Source organism: Puma concolor, chromosome A2, assembly GCF_028749965.1.
Source record: "Puma concolor isolate L17-30 chromosome A2, mPumCon1.1.hap2, whole genome shotgun sequence".
Taxonomy (NCBI): Eukaryota; Metazoa; Chordata; class Mammalia; order Carnivora; family Felidae; genus Puma; species Puma concolor.
This window is the reverse complement of record NC_141668.1, coordinates 116750576-116769657: the sequence shown is the minus strand read 5'-3', so window position 1 is coordinate 116769657 and position 19082 is coordinate 116750576. Positions and strand designations below refer to the sequence as shown.

The window sequence follows — 19082 nt, the reverse complement described above, 5'->3', positions numbered from 1 at the left end:
AGCAGGTGGGAGTGGGGAGGGGTGGTTAACCCACCCTTCAAAACAGGCCCTGGCCCAGCCCCAACGCTTCCACACAAGCCCCCAGCTTCCTGCAGCTCCTCCTTGGGGGTCAGGTCCCCAGCCCACAGGGCCCCTCTGGAGCCCGCCGCACCCGCGACTCCTCGGCCAGGTGCGCGTTCATCTCCTGCTCGCTGAGCGGCGTCATGTCGTGGATCTGCTTGTAATAGCGCTGCACGATCTTCCGGTACTCAGGAATCTCCTTGGCATAGAGGAGCTTGTTGGTCGGAGAATCCTGGGCAGAGAGGAGTGGGGCGGCAGGCAGATAAGGCGGCGGGCGGAGACCAGATCTGTTTCTGGACAAGCCCTCGTCTGTCGGCCACACAAAGGGCCCCATCACTTTGGACGAGGGGCTCTTTGCCCCCTCCCAGTGCTGCCCTTTGGCATGGAACCCCTGCCCTATTTTCTATGGGACTGAAGGGGGAACCACTCCCTTTAGGGGGAAAAGTGCACAGGCTCTGCGCCAACTCTTTGTCGCACGCTGGCTGTTTCGTTTGTATCCTCGCTTAGGGTTATGGGTCTTGGTGGCTAAGATTGTTGGAAGCCCGATTGCTGGCTCAGTGGAATATTTCCCACTGCATGTTTCCAACGCCTGAAAGCAAAACGCGCCAAGTACGCTCCCAGTTCTTTGTCACGGGCATCCTGCCTACGGAGGCCGTATGTGAGAAGTGATGGCATTGTCTCGCTCTCATGGCCTCTGAAAGTCATGGGCTGAAGGTAGGGCCGTGCACCCGCCATCCTGTAGTGCCTGGTCTAATTATACCATCTCGTTAATGTTCACAGCAGCCAGCATTGTCCCCTGCCTCCCTGCCCCTGGCCAGGTAGTTCCCTCTGCCTAGAATGCAGTTCTCCCTCCTCTCCACTCTCTAAAACCAGCCGGATCCTCCCCCTGCAGAGCTCTTGGGGATATCCCTCCCGTGTGCATCTCAGAGGTCTTGGTCCCCTGTTCCCCTCTGCCCACTCTTTTACTCAGTGCCCACTCAGAGGCTCTTGACCATCAGGACTGCTACTTGGAGCCTGGCTGATTCCTTCATGATACTATACCTGACCAAGCAGGTTTCCCACATTGATACTGGCTTCCCCGGGCCTGGCCCTATGGCCTAAATGTTGGAAGGTGGTGCTGGGCACACCTGAGGCAGGTGCAGGGTTTCTGACCACAGGGGCCAGTTTCTGGGCACCTGCCTCTGTTGGAACATCCCTGTTCATCCCATGTCCCCACCCCCCCCTTCGCCCCAGCCATGAGTTCCTTGGGTTCCTCTCCCAGGAAGATCTGAGGCCCACGCACCCCACCTGGGCACCCTCCTCCCACGCTGACAGTGGGCTGCCCGCCCCAGGAGCAGCAGACCTTGCCCAGCTGGAGGTCGGAGATGGAGCAGGCATCAATGAAAGCCTGAGCGATGACAGAGAGGCAGGCGTCGATGTGGTCTGTCTTGTCAATGTCGAAGACAAACTGGGGGTTCTTCAGAATGTTTACCCAGAACCGGAGAGGAAGGCTATGGGATGGGAGTGATGGAGGTGGGGTGAGGGGTGGGGCAGCAAAGGAAGTAGTCGTTGAGGGGTTCGAAGGAGGGAGGCAGCCAGGCCCAGAGGACAGGCTGGCTTTACCCCCTGCCCCCCCAAGGCCAGAGTGGCTTAGACCCAAGACAGAACCTCCGTTTGTTCATCCATAAATAGGGTTGATGATCATCTCTGCCAACTGTAGCAGCTGAGGGGCCAAGAGCCGGGTTTCCGGCATGCAGCGGGCAGGACACTGGGGCAGGGGCTGCAGGCCCAGGCTACCTTCATACCCGCTCCCAACCCCCCACAGAACCTTCTGCTCTCACAAGGGAGCCTCAAGCCAAGTCCTGGTTCTCATTAGAAGAACCCCCCCCCCCCCCCCCCCCCCCCCCCCCGCCCAACCCTGCCCTGCCTGGCAGCACATGGCTCCTCCTCCCAGCCCTTGCACGGCAGCAGGAAGTCCACCATTAGCTGGGGCCACTGAGCAGCCAGAAAGGGCTGAGGGAGGGCAGGGCCTGGATCTTTGGCCTTGGTCTCAGGAGGCCAGAGAGGGAGGCACAGTAACTTCTAGGCGTCATTTTTACTGAGGTTCAGGCTGAAGTTTTCAACAAGTTGTGGGGTTCTGTGACCTGGAAAGCCTTAAAGGAAGGCTATGAACTGGGTATAGGAGTCAGATCTCGTGGGTTTGAGCCCGGTTCTGCCACTGCAAGGGCTATGTGATCTTGGGTGGGCACTGCTCTGTGAGCCTTGTGCTTCTCATCTGTCAAATGGAGCTGAGGGTACCCGCCCAAGAGGGGTGGAAGAGAGAAATGATGGTAAGGACAAAACTTATACAATGCTTGCTTTTAGTTAATTCTTACAATTAAGGTGGATCACTTTTATTGCCCTGGTTTTACAGCTGGGAATACTAAAGCACAGAGAGGTGAAGTCACTTATCCTAAGTCCCACAGCTAGGAAGCAGCAAAAGAGGAACTGAATCCAGGCAGGTGGACTGAGAGACCAGGGTCTGAACTGCTGCACTATTGCTGCCCACGTTGAAACAATGAAGCCGCACATCCCTCCCTGCCTGCCCGCCGCCCACACACCATTGGCCCACCAACCTGTTGGTCTTCCATATGTGCAGAGTGTCAGGATCTGAGATCCCCCTCTTCTCAGCCTGCTCCTCCAGGAAGTCAAAGAAGTACTTGACGGCCAGTGGCGGCTTGTCTTCACGGATGCTCAGGATGGCCTTGAACAGGTCATCCAGAAACTTCTGCAGTGTGCCCTGCAGAGGAGTGGGGTGGCTACGGTCAGCCCAGGGCCATGTGGGGAGGGGAGTGTGCACCTCTCCTAGCTTCAGGGAGCTGGGAGTGCTTGGGATGGTGAATGGGAAAGCCATAATACTATCAGGCTGGTCACCTAACTTCTCTGGACCTTGGTTTTCTTCTCTGTGAAATAGGTTAGTGAGATTCTCCTCCCAGGGGTACTGAAAGGACTAATCCAAATACTGGAGCACAAAGCGGGGAATGGGTAAGGCCACCTGAGCTATGTGACCTTGGGGGCAGTACTGACCCCTCTGGGCCTCTGCTGCCCTGTTACTTTGGCTAATACAGAAGTTGTCTGTTAGGCACCTTTCATGGCTGTGAGCAAATCACTCCCCAGGAGCAGCACAAAGCCCTCAGCCTCTCGTGCAGGGAGCCCTTCTGCCCCCACAGAACTCTACCCGCCCACCATACCCAGGCATGTGCACATAGCTGGCCCGTTGACAGGGAGGAGAGGTGAGGCCCACCTTGGTGGACAGCAGGCGAGTCAGGTAGATCTCTGGTAGCACCTTCTTGCGGTGGCTCTGCCGGTGGGACTTCTTGGGCTCTGCCAGCTCGTCCGTGGGCAACACCTAGGAGGCCGGGAAGGGGGCCAGTCCAGCACCTGGTACCACCCTTGGCCATCCTGTGGGCGGTCTAATCCCACAACCCACAGGTATCTGGCTCCACATGCGCTTTGTGGTGCCCAAGGGATGAGGGTGATTCTGGGACCTACCCTCTGCTCCCTAGTCCCCAGCCTTTCCCAGGGCTGGGAATGTTTTCCCCAGAGGCCTAGGGTGGCAGGAAGCCAAGTCCACACCCGGTGAGGGCGGGCGCCCCCAGGGCCAGAGGCCGGGCACTTACCAGATGGAAATACTTCTCCGTGTCCAAGTCTTTCACTGTGAGATGGAAAACACAATAAATAAACAAGAGAGAGGAGGGGAGACAAACAGAAATGGAGACATTAAGATGGAGAGAGGCAGAGAGAGAGAGATCCAGAGAGACACCAAGAATGAGATAGAGGCAGTGAGAAACAGACACATGAGAAAGGAGAAACAGAGGGACAGAGAGAGAGTCTACAGATGGACAGGGGAAAGACCCTCAGAGGGGAAAAGGCTGGCTGCCCTCACCCCCTCCACTGCCCAACCCAGACCTCCTAAGTTGTGGGGACAGGCCCAAGGTCCTGCTCCTGACCTCAGGAGGGGACCCTGAGATGCCGGGAGCCGAGGACCCCATGCCTGGCAGCTGGGCCTGGGGAGCCTGAGGGTGTGGATGGGGGGTGGAATTGAGGCAGGGACACAGCCTGAAGCCCAGATGGACAGACCAGCTCTCCCTCCAGCCTGGCAGCTGCCCAGACCTCTTGAAACCACATCCCGCCCTTTTGGGGCCTCTCTCTGGCTGCCCGCAGGATACTAGCCTGAGGAGGCCTGGCCACAGGCCCTGCCCAAGCAGTACTGGGGCAGAGGGGCTGGCCTGGCCCTTGTCCCAACCAAGGAGACAATAGTCCGGCCCAGTCCTGCCTCTTAAAGCCTCAGGTTCCCTATGATGACTGCTCAGAAAGAGCCCAGGCCTGGCCTAGACACCCTCCCCATGTCCACCGGTGCTACCTCGGCCCAGTGTGTTGTCCTTCTTGTCTGTGAGGCTCATGGCCAGGGAGGCACCTTCGGGGATCTGACAGGAGGGGAGAGGCCGAGGTCAGAGGTCAGAAGTTAGGGAGGGTGGAAGTGGGGGATGGGTGGGGCCGGGGCCCTCACCTTGTAGTGGGCCAGTGTGTTGAGCTTCTTGCGGCCATCTTCCACCACAGATGTGTCATCCAGGTCCCGGAGGATATAGCTCTGTGTGCTCGAGGCGAACCACTCTGGGGGCAGAGAGCAGGGTGTCAGGGGCGGGGAGCTGGCTGGAGGGCGCAGCACCAGCCTGGGCCCCCCAGGGAGAGGTCTCTTGCTCTCTCTGTGGAACCCAGGGCAAGCCATGCCTCTCTCTGAGCCTCTATTTTTCCATCTGTAGAATGGGGAGGAGGAAAAAGATCCAGAGGAGAGGGTATGGTGGGCACAGAGCAGGTTTAGAAGTGTCCTCATTTTTGACATCGTTACTTTATTAATGCCAATGAAATAAAAGGTACCACGTGTGAAAGGGATCACATACCTTCCATGACCCCACTGTCCTTAGGTACAGACTCTGCCCTTCCAGGATCTGGGTGACTGAGTGCCTGCCCAACCTCATCACCTACTCTATCCTGGCCCCGGCCTACCAGCCCTGGCGAGCAACCTGCTGTGAACAGTCACTGCACCTAGCACCTATTTATCATCAGAACCTGGTGCTTGCAACAGGGCCTGGACAGACCAGGTGCTATGAAAAGCCTGTGGTCATAGAACGAATGTTCTCAGCTTTTTGGTCTAACTAGAACTCCTATGCATCCTTCAAAACCCACTCCAACTCCCCCTCCTTGAGGAAGCCTTTCCTGAATACTTTTTGCTGTTGTCTGCAGCTTGCTCACACTGCAGTACCCGTCTCCCTGCCAGAATAGGAGCTCCCTGGTGATGGGCATCTTGTCTGATCATCCGTCTCCATGTCCCCGGTGCCTCGGTTAACGTACATTCACTAACTGAAAGGAGTATACAACCAAGGCAAGGGACAGCTCCCGCTGGAGCAGCCCAAAGGCTAAGGCCTGCCACCCGGCCCCTGCCCACCGAGGTCAACGTCCTCCGCGCGTGGCCACTGAGAGTAGGGCACATTCTTGCAGAAGGCTTCCAGAATCTTCTCTTTGACCTGTGTCAGCGTGTCTGTGTCCATGGCCCGCACACTGAGCGAGTCCATGCCACAGCCCTGGAAGGACACGTTCAGGTTCTGCATGAGACAAGAGAAGACAGTCAGCAAGTCCCTTCCATCGCTACCCAGGGCCCAGGCCAGGCAACAGCCTGCCCAGGGCGGCTGGGTCACGATTAAGGTCAGGATGCTCCGGGCATGCGGGTTCCCCTCCCAGTCAGCCTGGGAGATGGTTCCCACCTTGCTGCCCAGCTAGCTGCCCTGGTCCCGCCCAACTCACCCGGGGCTTGGCCTCAATGTTCTCCCGCAGCAGCCACTCCTCGTTGAGTGTGTAGCGGGCCTTGCCTGTGATGGCATCAATGGAGCCCTTGTTGATCTGCTGCTTGATGGCGCACAGGAGCAGGAAGAATGGCTCCCCAACTGTTTCCTGGGGTGTGCACAGGGCTGTCAGAGGCCCAGCCTGCCCAGGCCAGCCCAGCCCGCACTGCCTCCCTGACCACCCTCCACGTTCCAGGTCCCAAGCCTTTGGCCATGCTGTGGCCCCCACCTTGAATGCCTTCACCGCCCCTTCCGCTAACACCTCCACACTGTGTAACATCCTCCTTTTGGATCCTGGTGTCATTCTCCCCACATCTCCCTGCCTCCTGTCCACTACACCCCCTCCCGCCCCCTGTGTCTCCATGGATTCTAAGGTGGAAAACCACTGTCTGGGGGCAGGCACATTCATTTGGTCATCCCAGCAACTCTTCCAGGCATGGGATATCCCCCTCGCTGCTGAGGCTCAGAGAGGACAATCAACCTTCCCAGGGTCACCCAGTGGGGAGGTAGCAGAGCTAGACTCGAGCCCCCAGATCAGCTGGCTCCCAGGCCCGTGACTCTGCTAAGCCACCCAGGGTGTGTTTAGGGAGAACTAGAACACAGAATGTGGTGTCAAATCACAAGCTGGTGAGTAGAGAGAGTCTTGGGCCAGGCTGGGCCTCATACCCCAACCCTCCCACTAAGCCCTCAGACCCGAGCTTAGGGTTGCCTCTTCCAGGAAGCCACCTTGAGCCCTCTAACCGGGTCCAAGGCATCGGTGGTGGAGTGCCACTGTGTGGCATTTATCGCTCTGTATTTTAATTGCCATTTCCACACCTGTCCGCTCTAAGCCTGGGGGAATCTTAAGGGCTGGGACTGGGCCTGATTTATCATGTGAACTCAGAGCTGTGGCCCAAAGGCACGCAAGGGAGGGTTTGATGACCAAGACAGCAATCTTCCAGAACAAAGCCCGGTGACAGTCTCTGTTCTGCCCTGAGCTTGCTCCGAGCCCCTATAGGAAGCCAGGCCAGGCCTTCCCTGAGCCTCAGTTCCCCTGTCTGTATAATGGACCCTCTAGGACTCTCCTTGCTCCCTGAGCCCCTCTTTCCTCATCTGCACAAAGATGACAGAGTTGACGTGACATGGGCTTGGGAGGTGGTGGTCCCCGCTGCCCTGGTGGTGCAGCTCCGCCCCCCTCACCCGCAGACAGCTGTACATGCAGATGGACATCCAGTTGGTGAGCATCTTCTCAACCACAGACTCTGTGCGCCGCAACATGAGCTTAGGGTTCTTGGCAGCCGAGGCGTCGATGAGGTCCACCAGCAGCTCCTTCATGATGCCCGTGTAGTACTCGAGCTTGCCGTGGAGCGCGATGGTCAGCAGGGAGGCCAGGCTGCACCTGCGGGTGGGTGTGGGGCATCAGCACTGGCTGCAGCCAGAGGCCCTGGGATCTGAGGAGTGGGAGGAGAGGGTGCCGGTGTTGCCTCGTGGGCCTGGCGAGCCCAAGTATGCCTGTGTGGGTGGTGCCTGGCAGATGGGTGGGCACAGCTCAAACCCACCTGGAGAAAGGGCCACTTTCTCTAGCATCCACAGTAACCGCTGTGCCCACGAGCCTAGACCTTGGGCATCCAGGCCCAGAAAAGTCAGGAAAGGGCCTGGTGCTGGGTAGATGCCCATTGCCTAGCGGGCAAGGTGATTTGCAAACTGCCCCAGCCAACCCAGGACGGGCTGTGTGGCCCCTGACAGGCCCGTCCCTCTCCCAGAGCCTTGCAGCCTGACCTGTCACGCACTGCAAAGTCTTTCTGTTGCTCCAGCGCATGCACGAAAACAATGAGGAAGTGCTTATTGTTGAGCAATGAGGAGAACAGGCTGATCCCCTCTTCCATGTTGGGCCGGCAGCTTTCCGGGATCTGCGGAAGCAATTGGTGCTGGGGAGTCCACAGGGGTTTGGTGCCTCTACCAGGCCTAGGAGTCAGCACTTATAATGCCCTGAATGTCTCCTTGAATGCCTCCTGGGATGGGGAGCTCACCACCGTTTCATGGTAGAGGTCTCTTAACTCCCCATGACTGGGAATAACGGCTCAATTGAGCTGAAAAATGGGGCTCACAGAAGGTCAAAGATGCCTGGAGGTAACCCAGATTCCTTCTACGTGAGAACCTCTCATTTTCCATTCTCTAAGCAGCAGATGGAGTGGGATATCCAGAAGGGCCCAATCCTCTCTCCTCACTACCTGGCTTAGGGTCAGCACTTACCACACCCTGAATGGACACTTGAATGCCTCCTGGGATGGAGGGCTCATTATCTTGCAATAACTGACTCCTTCCTCCCAACTCCTGGTGATTCGGACCCGTGGATCAGATGAACAGGAAAGCGGGGCCCAAAGAGGGGTGGGTTGGCTCTAAGTCATGCACCTGCATGGGGTACTCACCTTCCATTCTCCCAGCAATGGGTGGGTCTCCTGCACCGGGGCACTGCCCTGGGAGTTGAGGGTCTGGGAGGGCAGCACATAACGTTCTTCATAGAGAGAGGAACACTGTAGGGGCAGACCACCCCCCAGCATCTCAGCAGGGCTGCGTCTCCCCTCACCAGCACACAAGGGCCGCTCAACAAACGCAAAGGGATGCCTTGTCAAGGAAGAAGAGTCAGTAGGCCATGCGCAGGGCCTTAAGGGTCCAGAGACCCAAGGGGCTTCATGGGGGAAAGGAAAGGGTGGAACCTCACGACACAAGGTGTGGCAATGCACAAGGCTTAAGAGGAAGCAAAAGCAGCTCAGTGGGGAATGGGAGAAAGCGCAAAGAGGCCAGCGGGAACTACAGCGTGGCCTTGTTTGGGCTGCCGCAGGGTAAACAGTGCAGAAGGGCAAGAAGCAGGGTAGTGGACACCAGCACATATGCTCTTGCTGGGCCCGGGAAGGGGGGGACAGGGCAGCAGCCCCTGGAACGCAAAGAGGGGTGGGAGGCTTGAGGTAGAGTCCCGTGGGCAGGAGGAGGGGACGTGGAGACCAAAAGCCTGACTGGGAAGGGGCCCACCAGGGCTGAGAGAGGCTGGGGGGCGGGCACTGGGGGCTAGGAGAGCCCCCTTAGTGAAGGGAGAGGCAGGCCCTACCCGCCAGGAGAGTGGGGCTAAGAGCCGGCTTCCGTACGGACAGTTAAACATCAAATGAATAGAGAAGAAGAGTGAGAGGAGAAACTGGGACCCCTCCCTTGGCAGGCGAGGGCAGATAGCCAGGGCTGCCATAAATGTGCATGCAGGTTACGCATTGCTCAAGGGGTCCACGTAGCACCAAGTTTTCCCATCTGCTTAAAAGTGCCCTCTAGGTTGGCATGGCTCAGAAAGAGATCAAGGAACCCCTGAGGTGACTGGCAAGGGTGCCGGCTGACCTTAGGGAAGAAGGTGCGGGTCACAAAGTGCTTATACTCCAGGAAAGGGATGCCCTGGCTGCGGTTCAGCTCCTTGGTCAGATCAGTCATGTCTGTCTGCAGCTCGGCAAACCCTGGTGGATAGGCAGAGAGCTGTGAGTAGATCCTGAACCCATTCCCCAGATGGGAAAGCCAAGGTCCACAGTCCCGCATGCTCCCCACCCACTACCTTTTCGGATTTCCTCTCGGATCTGAGATTCCATCTCCTCCATCTGCAGCAGAGTCTTCTGCCAGTAGCGCTCTGCACGGCGGCTCTTGGTACAGAAGACAAACAGGGCTGCAGGCAGTAGAGAGGCAGGTCAGGCCTGGAAAGCCCTTTGGAAAACAGTTGTCGGCACATGGCAGTGTGCAGGGCCTGGGCCTGGAGTGAGAGGTCCTGCTGGCTTCCTGCTCCTCTGGGCAGGGTGTGGGAAGGTGGACGGTTTCCCCGGCCTACAGTCCTCCCCTCCCTGGTGGGCTGAAAACTCCTACAGGGTAAAGGGTTGGGGAACGCCCTGGAAAATAACTCTGATGTCCCATTCTTATAAAAAGAAGTGGTGTGTGTGTGTGTGTGTGTGTGTTTAAACTAGTGGTAAACATTATAAAATAAAGGTAGTGGGTCAAACACTTAGAAAGCAAGTATGAAGAGTAAGACAAAAGTAGTAAAATTAATTAAAGTACGATAATTAGCTAAGAGATACATAAAACAAAGAGATGTAAAGTGTGTCATCAAAAATATAAAATGGGGGAGAGTAAAAATATAAAGCTCTGGAATGTGCTCAAAATTGACTTAATATCAACTTAAAAGAGACTGTTGTTATAGGGGTGACTGGGTGGCTCAGTTGGTTAAGTGTGCGATTTCAGTTCAGGTCATGATCTCGCTGTTCGTGAGTTTGAACCCCGTGTCGGGTTCTGTGCTGACAGCTCAGAGCCTGGGGCCTGCTTCGGATTCTGTGCCTCCCTCTCCCTCTGCCCCTCCCCTCCCCTGCCCATGCTCTGTCTCTCTCTCTTTCCAAAATAAACATCAAAAAAAATTTTTTAAAGAAACTGTTATAAACCTAAGATGTTATATGTGAACCTTGCAGTTACCACAAAGAAAAAACTTATATAAAATACACAAAAGAAAAAAAATCTAAGCACACCACTAAAGAAAGCTGTCAGACCACAAGGGAAGAGAGCAAAAGAAGTAAGGAACAGAGAAAAACTACAAAAATAGCCAGAAAATAATGAAATGGCAATAAGTATGTACCTATCGATAATTACTTTAAATATAAATGGACTGAATTCTCCAGTGAAAAGACATGGATGAACGGATACAAACCAACACAAAAACAAGATGCATCTATCTGCTGCCCATGAGAGACTCATTTCAGAAGTGTGGGGACACAGGCTAAAAGTGAAAAGAATATTCCATGCAAATGGAAACATAAAAAAAGCTAAGGTAGCAATACTTCCATCAGACACAATAGATTTTAAAACAGAGTCAATCCAACAAGAGAATATAACATTTGTAAATATTCCTGCACCCAACATGGAAGCACCTAAATATACAAGGCAATATTAACAAGCCTAAATGGAGAAGCAGACAACAACATAATAATAGTCGGGGACTTTAACACCCCACCTACATCAATGGATAGACAACACAGACAGAACATCAATAAGGAAACATCATCCTTAAATGATGCACTGGACCAGCTGAACTTAACAGATATATACAGAACACTCCATCCAAAAACAGCAAGTGACACCTTGCTCAGTCTGGGTGGCTCAGTCTGTTGAGCATCTGATTCTTGATTTTGGTTCAGGTCATGATCTCATGGTCGTGAGATAGAGCCCCATATCGGGCTCTGCACGGGCCTGAAGCCTGCTTAAGAGTCTTTCTCTCCTTCTCCCTCTGCCCTGCCCCTGCTCACATGCACTTTCTCCCTCTCAAAATAAAATAAAATCTCAGGGCGCCTGGGTGGCTCAGTTGGTTAAGCATGTGACTTCAAATCAGATGACCTCACAGTCCATGCATTTAAGCCCTGCATCAGGCTCTGTGCTGACAGCGCAGAGCCTGGAGCCTGCTTCAAGTTCTGTGTCTCCCTCTCACTCTGCCACTCCCCTACTCACGTTCTCTCTCTCTCTCTCTCTCTCAAAAATAAGTAAACATTAAAAAAATTTAAATAAAATCTCAAAAACCGCAAAATACATAGTCTTTTCAAGTGCACATGGAACATTCTCTAGGATGGGTCACATATTAGGCTACAAAACAAGTCTCAATAAATTTAAGAAAACTGAAGTAATATCCAACATCTCTTCTGACCACAACAGCATGAAACTAGAAATTAATTACAAGTAGAAAATGGGAAAAGGCACAAACATGTAGAGACTAAGCAACATGTTACCGAACACCCAATGAGTAAATGAAGAAACCAAAGAGGAAGTAAAAAAAAAAAAAAATACATGGAGGCAAATGAAAACAGAAGCATGGCAGTCCAAAATCTTTGGGTTGCAGAAAAAGCCATTCTAAGAGGGAAGTTCGCTAGTGATACAGGCCTCCTTCAGGAAATGAGAAGTCTCGAATGACCTAACTTTAAAGGAACTAGAAAAAGAACAAAGCCCAAAGTTAGTAGAAGGAAGGAAATAAAGATCAGAGGAGAAATAAATGAAATAGACTGAAAAACAATAGAACAGACCAATGAAACCGAGAGCTGGTTCTTTGATAAGAAACAAAATTGACAAACCTTTAGCCAGACTCATCCAGGAAAAAAAAAAAAAGGACTAAATTAAATCAGAAATGAAAACGGAGAAATTGCAACTGATACCACAGAAATATAAAAGATAACACTGTACGTTGCACACCAACAAATTAGACAACCGAGAAAAAATGGATAAATTTCTAGAAATATACAATCTTTTAAGACTGAATAATTAATAGAAAATCTGAATATACTGATTACTAGTAATGAAATTAAATCAGTAATTTAAAAACTCCCCAAAACACAAAAGTCCAGATCCAAATGGCTTTACAGGTGAATTCTATCAAACATTTAAAGAAGAGTTAATACCAATCCTGATATTATTCCAAATAATTGAAGAGAAAGGAATACTTCCAGACTCATTTTATAAAGTCAAAACCAGATAGAGACCACAAAAAAAAGAAAATTACAGGCCAATATCACTGATGAACAAAGGTGCAAAAAATATGCAAAAATATTAGCAAACCAAATTCAACAATACATTTAAAAAATTGTACACCATCGAGGTGCTTGAGTGGCTCAGTCAGTTAAGTGTCTGACTCTTGATTTTTGGTTCAAGTCATGATCTCACAGTACAAGGGATCAAGGCCTGCATCAGGCTCTGCGCTGACAACATGGACTCTGCTTGGAATTCCTCTCCCTCTCTCTCTGCCCTTCTCCCATTCATGTTCTTTCTCTCTTTCTAAATAAATAAATAAATAAATAAATAAATAAACAAACAAACAAACAAACTTAAAAAAAAAGGATCACACACCATGACTAAGTAGGATTCATTCCAGGAACACAAGGATGGTTCAACACCCACAAATCATACAACATGATACACCAAATTAACATAAAAATGAAGCTAGAAATCATATGATCATCTCAATGGACGCAGAAAGAGCCTTTGACAAAATTCAACATCTACTTATGATAAAAACTCTCAACAAAGTGGGTATAGTGGGAATGTACCTCAACATAATAAAGGCCATATAGGACAAACCCACAGCTAATATCAAACTCAATGGTGAAAAACTGAAAGCATTTCCTCTAAGATCAGGAAGGATGCCCATTCTCATCAATCTTTTTTTTTTAATTTTTTTTTTTCAACGTTTATTTTGGGGACAGAGAGAGACAGAGCATGAACGGGGGAGGGGCAGAGAGAGAGGGAGACACAGAATCGGAAACAGGCTCCAGGCTCTGAGCCATCAGCCCAGAGCCCGACGCGGGGCTCGAACTCACGGACCGCGAGATCGTGACCTGGCTGAAGTCGGACGCTTAACCGACTGCGCCACCCAGGCGCCCCATCATCAATCTTATTCAACATAGCACTTAGAAGTCCTAGCCACAGCAATTAGGCAAGAAAAAGAAATAAAAGGCATCCACATTTGAAAGGAAGAAGTAAAACTGCCACAGTTTGCAGATGATATAACATATGTAGATAGTCCTAAAGATGCCACCAAAAAACTATTACAACTATTAAACGGATTCAGTTAAGTCACAGGATACAAAATTAACATACAGAAATCTACTGTGTTTCTATATACTAATAAAGAACAATTCAGAAAAAGAAATAAGAAAACAATACCATTTACAACTGCACCAAAAAGAATAATATGCCTAGGAATAAATTTAACCAAGGGGGTAAGAAATCTGTACTCTGAAAACTATAAGACATTGATGAGAAAAACTGAAGATGACACACAAAAAAAGGAAAGATATACCATGCTCATACCTTGGAAGAAGTATTGTTAAAATGCCCATACTACCCAAAGCAATCTACAGATTCAATGCAATTCCTATCAAAATACCTATGTTATATTTCACAGAACTAGAATAAAGTATCCTAAAATTTTCAGGAAACCACAAAAGACCCCAAATAGTCAAAGCAATCTTGAGAAAGAAGAACAAAGCAGGAAGGATCATGCGCCCATATTTCAAACTATACCACAAAGCTATTGTAACCAAAACAGTATGGTACTGGCACAAAACCAGGCGTATAGATCAATGGACTAGAAGAAAATCCACAAATAAACTCATCCTTGCATGGCCAATTATTCTTCAACAAAGGAGGCAAGAATATACAAGGGGGAAAAGACAGTCTCTTCAATAAATGGTGTTGGGAAATCTGGGCAGCCACATGCAAAAAGAATGAAACCAGACCACTTTCTTACACCATATACAAAAATAAAGTCAAAGTGAATTAAAGACTTAAACGTGAGGCTTGAAACCATAAAACTTCTAGAAGAAAACATAAGCAGCAAGCTCTTGGACAGCAGTCTTAGCAATATTTTTTTTGGCTATGTCTCCTCAGGTGAGGACAACAAAAGCAAAAATAAACAAATAGGATGACATCAAACTCAAAAGCTTTTGGACAGTGAAGGAAACCATCCACAAAATAAAAAGGCAACCTATTAAATGGAAGAGGATACTTGCAAATGATACATCCGATAAAAGGTTGATATCCAAAATATATAAAGACCCATACAACTGAATAACAAAAACCAAACAACCTGATTAACAAATGGGCAGAGGACCCGAGGAGACATTTTTCCAAAGACGACACAGATGGCCGACAGACACATGTAAAGATGCTCGACATCACTCATCGTCAGGGAAATACAAATCAAAACCACAATGAGATAGCACCTCACACCTGTCAGAATGGCTCGGATCAAAATGACAAGAAATAACATGTGTTGGCAAGAATGTGGAGAAAAGGAAGCCCTGGTAAACTGTTGGGAGGAACATAAATTGATGCGGCCACTATGGAAAACAGTATGGAGGTTCCTCAAAGATAAAAATAAAACTGTCCTAGGAGCCAGCAATTCCACTTCTGGGTTATTCATCTGCTGAAGAAAACAAATATACTAATTCAAAAAGATACATGCATCCCTATGTTCACTGCAGCATTATTTACAATAGCCAAGACGTGTAAGCAAGCTGAGTGTCCCTGGATAAATGTGTGGATAAAGAAGTAATGGTATACATACATAAAATATTACTCAGCCCTAAAAAAGAATGAAATCTTGCCATTTGTGACAACATGGATGGATCTAGAGGGTATTACACTAAGAAATAAGTCAGAGAAAGACAAATGTTCTGTGATTTCACTTATATGTGGAATCTAAAAAAACAAAACAGAAACACTCATAGATACAGAAAACAATCTGGTGGTTGCTGGAGGGGAGGGATGTGCAGGAATAGGTGACATAGGTAAAGGGGATGAAAACGTTCAAACTTCCACTTATAAAACACATGTCTTGGGGATGTCATGTACAACATAGGGACTATAGTCAATAACATTATAAGAACTTTGTATAGTGACAGAAGGCAACTACATCAAAATACTGAATCACTGTGTTGTGCACCTGAAACTAACATAAAATTATATGTCAGTTAAAATAAAACAGGGGTCTCCCAGGCTCAGGATCCTTGCCAGGTGCAGTGGCACATGTGTGTAGTCCCAGCTACTTGGGAAGCTGAGGCAGGAGGACTGCTTGAGCCCAGAAGTCCTGGGCTGTGATGTGCTATGCCGGTCGGATGTCCGCACTAAGTTCGGCATCAGTATGGTGACCTCCTGGGAGCGGGGGACCATCAGGTTGCCTAAGGAGGGGTGAACCGGCCCAGGTCGGAAATAGAGGAGGTCAAAAAAAATAGGGGTGAACAGTGGCTTTCTTTGGGTGAGAGAATTATGGGCGATTTCTTCTCTTTCTGCTTTTTACCATTTTCAATTCTTTCTACGATGACCGGGTGTTAACTTGTGAATTATGAAACATTTAAAAGGTGACACAGTAGTATTATATTATAATCCCTTACTGGGGTGGGGAAGGGGGAAATATACACACACACAGATGACCCTTGGACAGCTGGGTTTGAACTGCACAGGCCCACTTACCTGCAGATTTTTAAAAATAAATACAGTGAGTACTGAAAATGTATTTTTTTCATCCTTGGATTTTCTTAATAACATTTTTTTTTCTAGTTTACTTTATGGTAAGACTATAGTATATAATACATATAAATACAAAATGTGTGTTGATTGTTTATGTTATTGGTAAGGCTTCCAGAAACAGGAGGCTATTAGTAGTTAAGTTTTGGAGGGAGTCAAAAGTTATACATAGATTTCGGACTGTGAGGGGGGTCAGCGCCCCCAGCTCCGTGTTGTTCAAGGATCAACTGTATCACCTTTACAACCATCAGTTTAATAGTGGGATAGCCTACCAAATGTGTAGGTTAAGCTTCCCTTTTAAGCTCCTCCAGTAGCCCCTTACTGGTTCCGGGACAAGGTTCCAAGTTCCTCTGCCAGGCAGTCAGGGCCCACAGCCTGGACCCAGCGCATCCCCCAGCATCTATCATCCTCCACCCATCTGTACCGCAGCAAGGGCACATCTCTCAGTGAGTAACCCACCACCAAGCTTTTGTTTCAGCTGTGTCCCCAGCCCATCACTCCTCTTCTCCTATCTGCCAGTCTTCTGAGGGGCTGGGACAAGGTGGGGGCAGGTGTGCCCTCCAAGGTGTCACGAGAATAAGTCTCCTTACCAACCACAGAGAGCAGCAGCAGGACACTGCAGATGACGATGGACACAATGATGGCGGTCTCACTGCCCCCCAGCTGCAGTGTGGCAATGGTCTGGTTGAAGTTCCCTACCTGGATCTGGGCAGAGGCGGGAGGAGGGAGCTGTAGCTTCCCCGGACTCATGCTTTGGCTCCTCTCCTCACTAGCTGTGGGGTCCTGGGCAAGTCACCTAACCTCTTTGAACCTCAGAGGCCACATCTATAAACACAGAGATAACCAGGCCCACCTCCTGGGGATGCTGTGAGGGCTAAAGGAGATGATGCTTGGCTAGCCCTGGCAGAGAGGGGAGACTCAATATGGGCTGTGTTTACTACTACGGCCTGGGAGGGGCAGTGGAGGAGCCAAAGGCAGGTCAGTTCACAGGGCCTGGCTGCTGTCCCCAAGTATCTGGAGGACTGTCTGATGACCAGGGAAACAGGCAAAGGCTGAGGATTCAGAGGGCATAACTGGGACTGCGGTGCAGGTGAAAGAGAGCTTTGGCCGTCAGACCCGTCCTGGGCGGCATGTGCTACCTTGAGAGGGAAGGGGTTTCCCATCCCAGGAGGCATGCAAGCAGGTACAGCATAGAAAAGGTCTCATTTCTGGCCCCTCTCGGCCCTCCTCCTGTATCCCTCCCCTCCGTGACTCTGCACGTGATTGGCAGCCCAAACTTGACGTGGAGCATCAAGTGGAACAAGGGAGACTTCTAACGGCCTCTGAAAGTCCAGCCCCATCAGGCCTATCTGGGGCCAATCACTGCCCTGGAGCAGGTGACTAAGTTCTTGGGCCTCATCTGTCAAGTGGGGATGTAAAACTCCACTTGGCGTCATCCACTGAGCACGACAACACTTAGCTGTGATACGCTGGGTGAGGGGCAGGGCTGGGGGCCAGGTCTGCCTCCACCTGGGGTTCCCCGTTCACTCACTGTGATGGGCAACTGCCCCTCGGCCGTGCCCAGGGACTCGTTGACCGAGCAGTGAATGACTCTATCCGAGACGATCTGGATGTCACAGGCCACTTGGCCTATTTTGATCCGGTACTCGTGGCTCTCGAGCCCTAGGCTGTCCTGCTCCTTCTGCAGGAACAGAGAGGGAGTACTTGCTGAGATCTGCGGCTGAGCCCGGCCCCGCTCACTCCCGCACTGTTACCCGCTGGAACTCACATGGATGACCAGGGTGAGGGGCTCCCCAGGGTGGTGCTTGATCCACTTCTCCCTCTTGGCCGTGGAGAACTGTGGATCAGGGAGGTAGTCCAGGCGGAACCTGCTGCCCCGCCGGGCCTCCTGGGGGTCCAGCAGCTCCTCGGCTACAGCCGCCTCATCGGTGTAGGCCCTTCCATTGATGAAGAAGTCTACCGGTGCCGAAGCATTGCTCAGGGCCCCAGGGGACGGGCAGGTGATTAGGGTGGAGTTGAGAACTTTGCAGAGCTGGTAGGGGAGGGCCAGGGCCAGGGCCAAGGTTGAGGATGGACAGACGGGCAGGAGAAACGGGGAGAGATTGAGGTTTAAGGAGACAGAGAGAGAGAGGGAGAGACAGAGAGGCAGAGAGAAGACAGATACATCAGCGTGAGAGTCAATCAGGGCTACTGGCCGCTCCCCACCCACCTTGGTCCCAGCCCCCTCACCGTGGGCTCCCGGCCAATATGGTGCACAGCCATGGACACATTCTGCACCATGTGGAAACGCTCGCCAGCCACCGTGATGGTCCTGCCGCCACTGTGGGATACAGCGAGCCCCGTCAGCCCACCTGCAGCCCTAGAGAGTGAGCTCAGCCAGAGGTCAGGGTCTGGGGTCTCACCTGACAGGGCTGCGGCGGGGACTGATGGCCGTGATGACTGGGTTCTGCATGTACTGGAAGGTGAGGTTGCTGTGCACACAGCCCCGGCGCTCAAAGCGCACACACACGGACACGGGGGCTGGCAGGGCACCCTCGGGCACCGTGCAGGTGATGCTGGTGTCCATGCGCCTGTGGGAGGGCAGCGGCACTGTCAGCATGGCCCCCACCTCCTGCTGCTTGCTCCTGCCTGCCCCATCGCCCAGGCCACAAGCCCGCATGCCTGGCCTGGATAGGCCTCCTCGACTCGCCCCAACCTGGTCTTCTGCCCCCTCGTACAGGAATCTGTTGTTTGCACATACTGACTGCCACATCTTTGCTCAGGCTGTCCTCCCCACCTTCAACACATTCGCTTTTCCTCCAGCCCTGCCCGTGTGTTCCAATTCTGCCCCATCCCGCCTCATGCAAGAAGCCCTCCCAGAGTCCCTCTCTCAGAGCTGAGGAATGGCTCTGAAAGAACCAGCTTTTTTCCCCGTCTTCAGATGTTTCTATTTCCTGCGGGAGTGTCTGCTTTCCCGAGAGCTGAGACTTTGCTGGGCTCTTCTTGGTGTCCCCAGCAATGCCCATCAATGGGGCCTGGTACACAGTAAGTGCATAATAAAGACAGAGGTATTTCATCAAAAGGCTCTGGACCACACCTCTGGGCCAGCCAGAGGAGCTCCGAATGTAT

At 51.4% G+C, this 19082-nt stretch overlaps 1 protein-coding gene across 2 annotated transcripts in view; it reads right to left on the bottom strand.

Annotated features, from left to right (window-relative positions):
* Window positions 1–19082, bottom strand: part of PLXND1 (plexin D1) — a 60172-nt gene that overhangs the window by 1570 nt on the left and 39520 nt on the right. The window contains exons 16-34 of one of the 2 annotated variants that reach the window (XM_086697363.1): window positions 18377–18544; window positions 18204–18294; window positions 17743–18006; window positions 17506–17655; window positions 16565–16679; window positions 9487–9594; window positions 9279–9391; window positions 8327–8389; window positions 7677–7807; window positions 7098–7296; window positions 5881–6027; window positions 5525–5681; window positions 4589–4692; window positions 4442–4505; window positions 3699–3733; window positions 3323–3427; window positions 2655–2818; window positions 1403–1550; window positions 152–292 (exon numbers count right to left, since the gene is read on the bottom strand). In XM_086697363.1, the coding sequence (XP_086553489.1) occupies window positions 152–292; window positions 1403–1550; window positions 2655–2818; window positions 3323–3427; window positions 3699–3733; window positions 4442–4505; window positions 4589–4692; window positions 5525–5681; window positions 5881–6027; window positions 7098–7296; window positions 7677–7807; window positions 8327–8389; window positions 9279–9391; window positions 9487–9594; window positions 16565–16679; window positions 17506–17655; window positions 17743–18006; window positions 18204–18294; window positions 18377–18544 (2467 nt within the window). Of the gene's footprint in view, window positions 1–151; window positions 293–1402; window positions 1551–2654; window positions 2819–3322; window positions 3428–3698; window positions 3734–4441; window positions 4506–4588; window positions 4693–5524; window positions 5682–5880; window positions 6028–7097; window positions 7297–7676; window positions 7808–8326; window positions 8432–9278; window positions 9392–9486; window positions 9595–16564; window positions 16680–17505; window positions 17656–17742; window positions 18007–18203; window positions 18295–18376; window positions 18545–19082 lie in introns of both variants that reach the window. The other variant, XM_025922686.2, reaches the window with a different exon arrangement.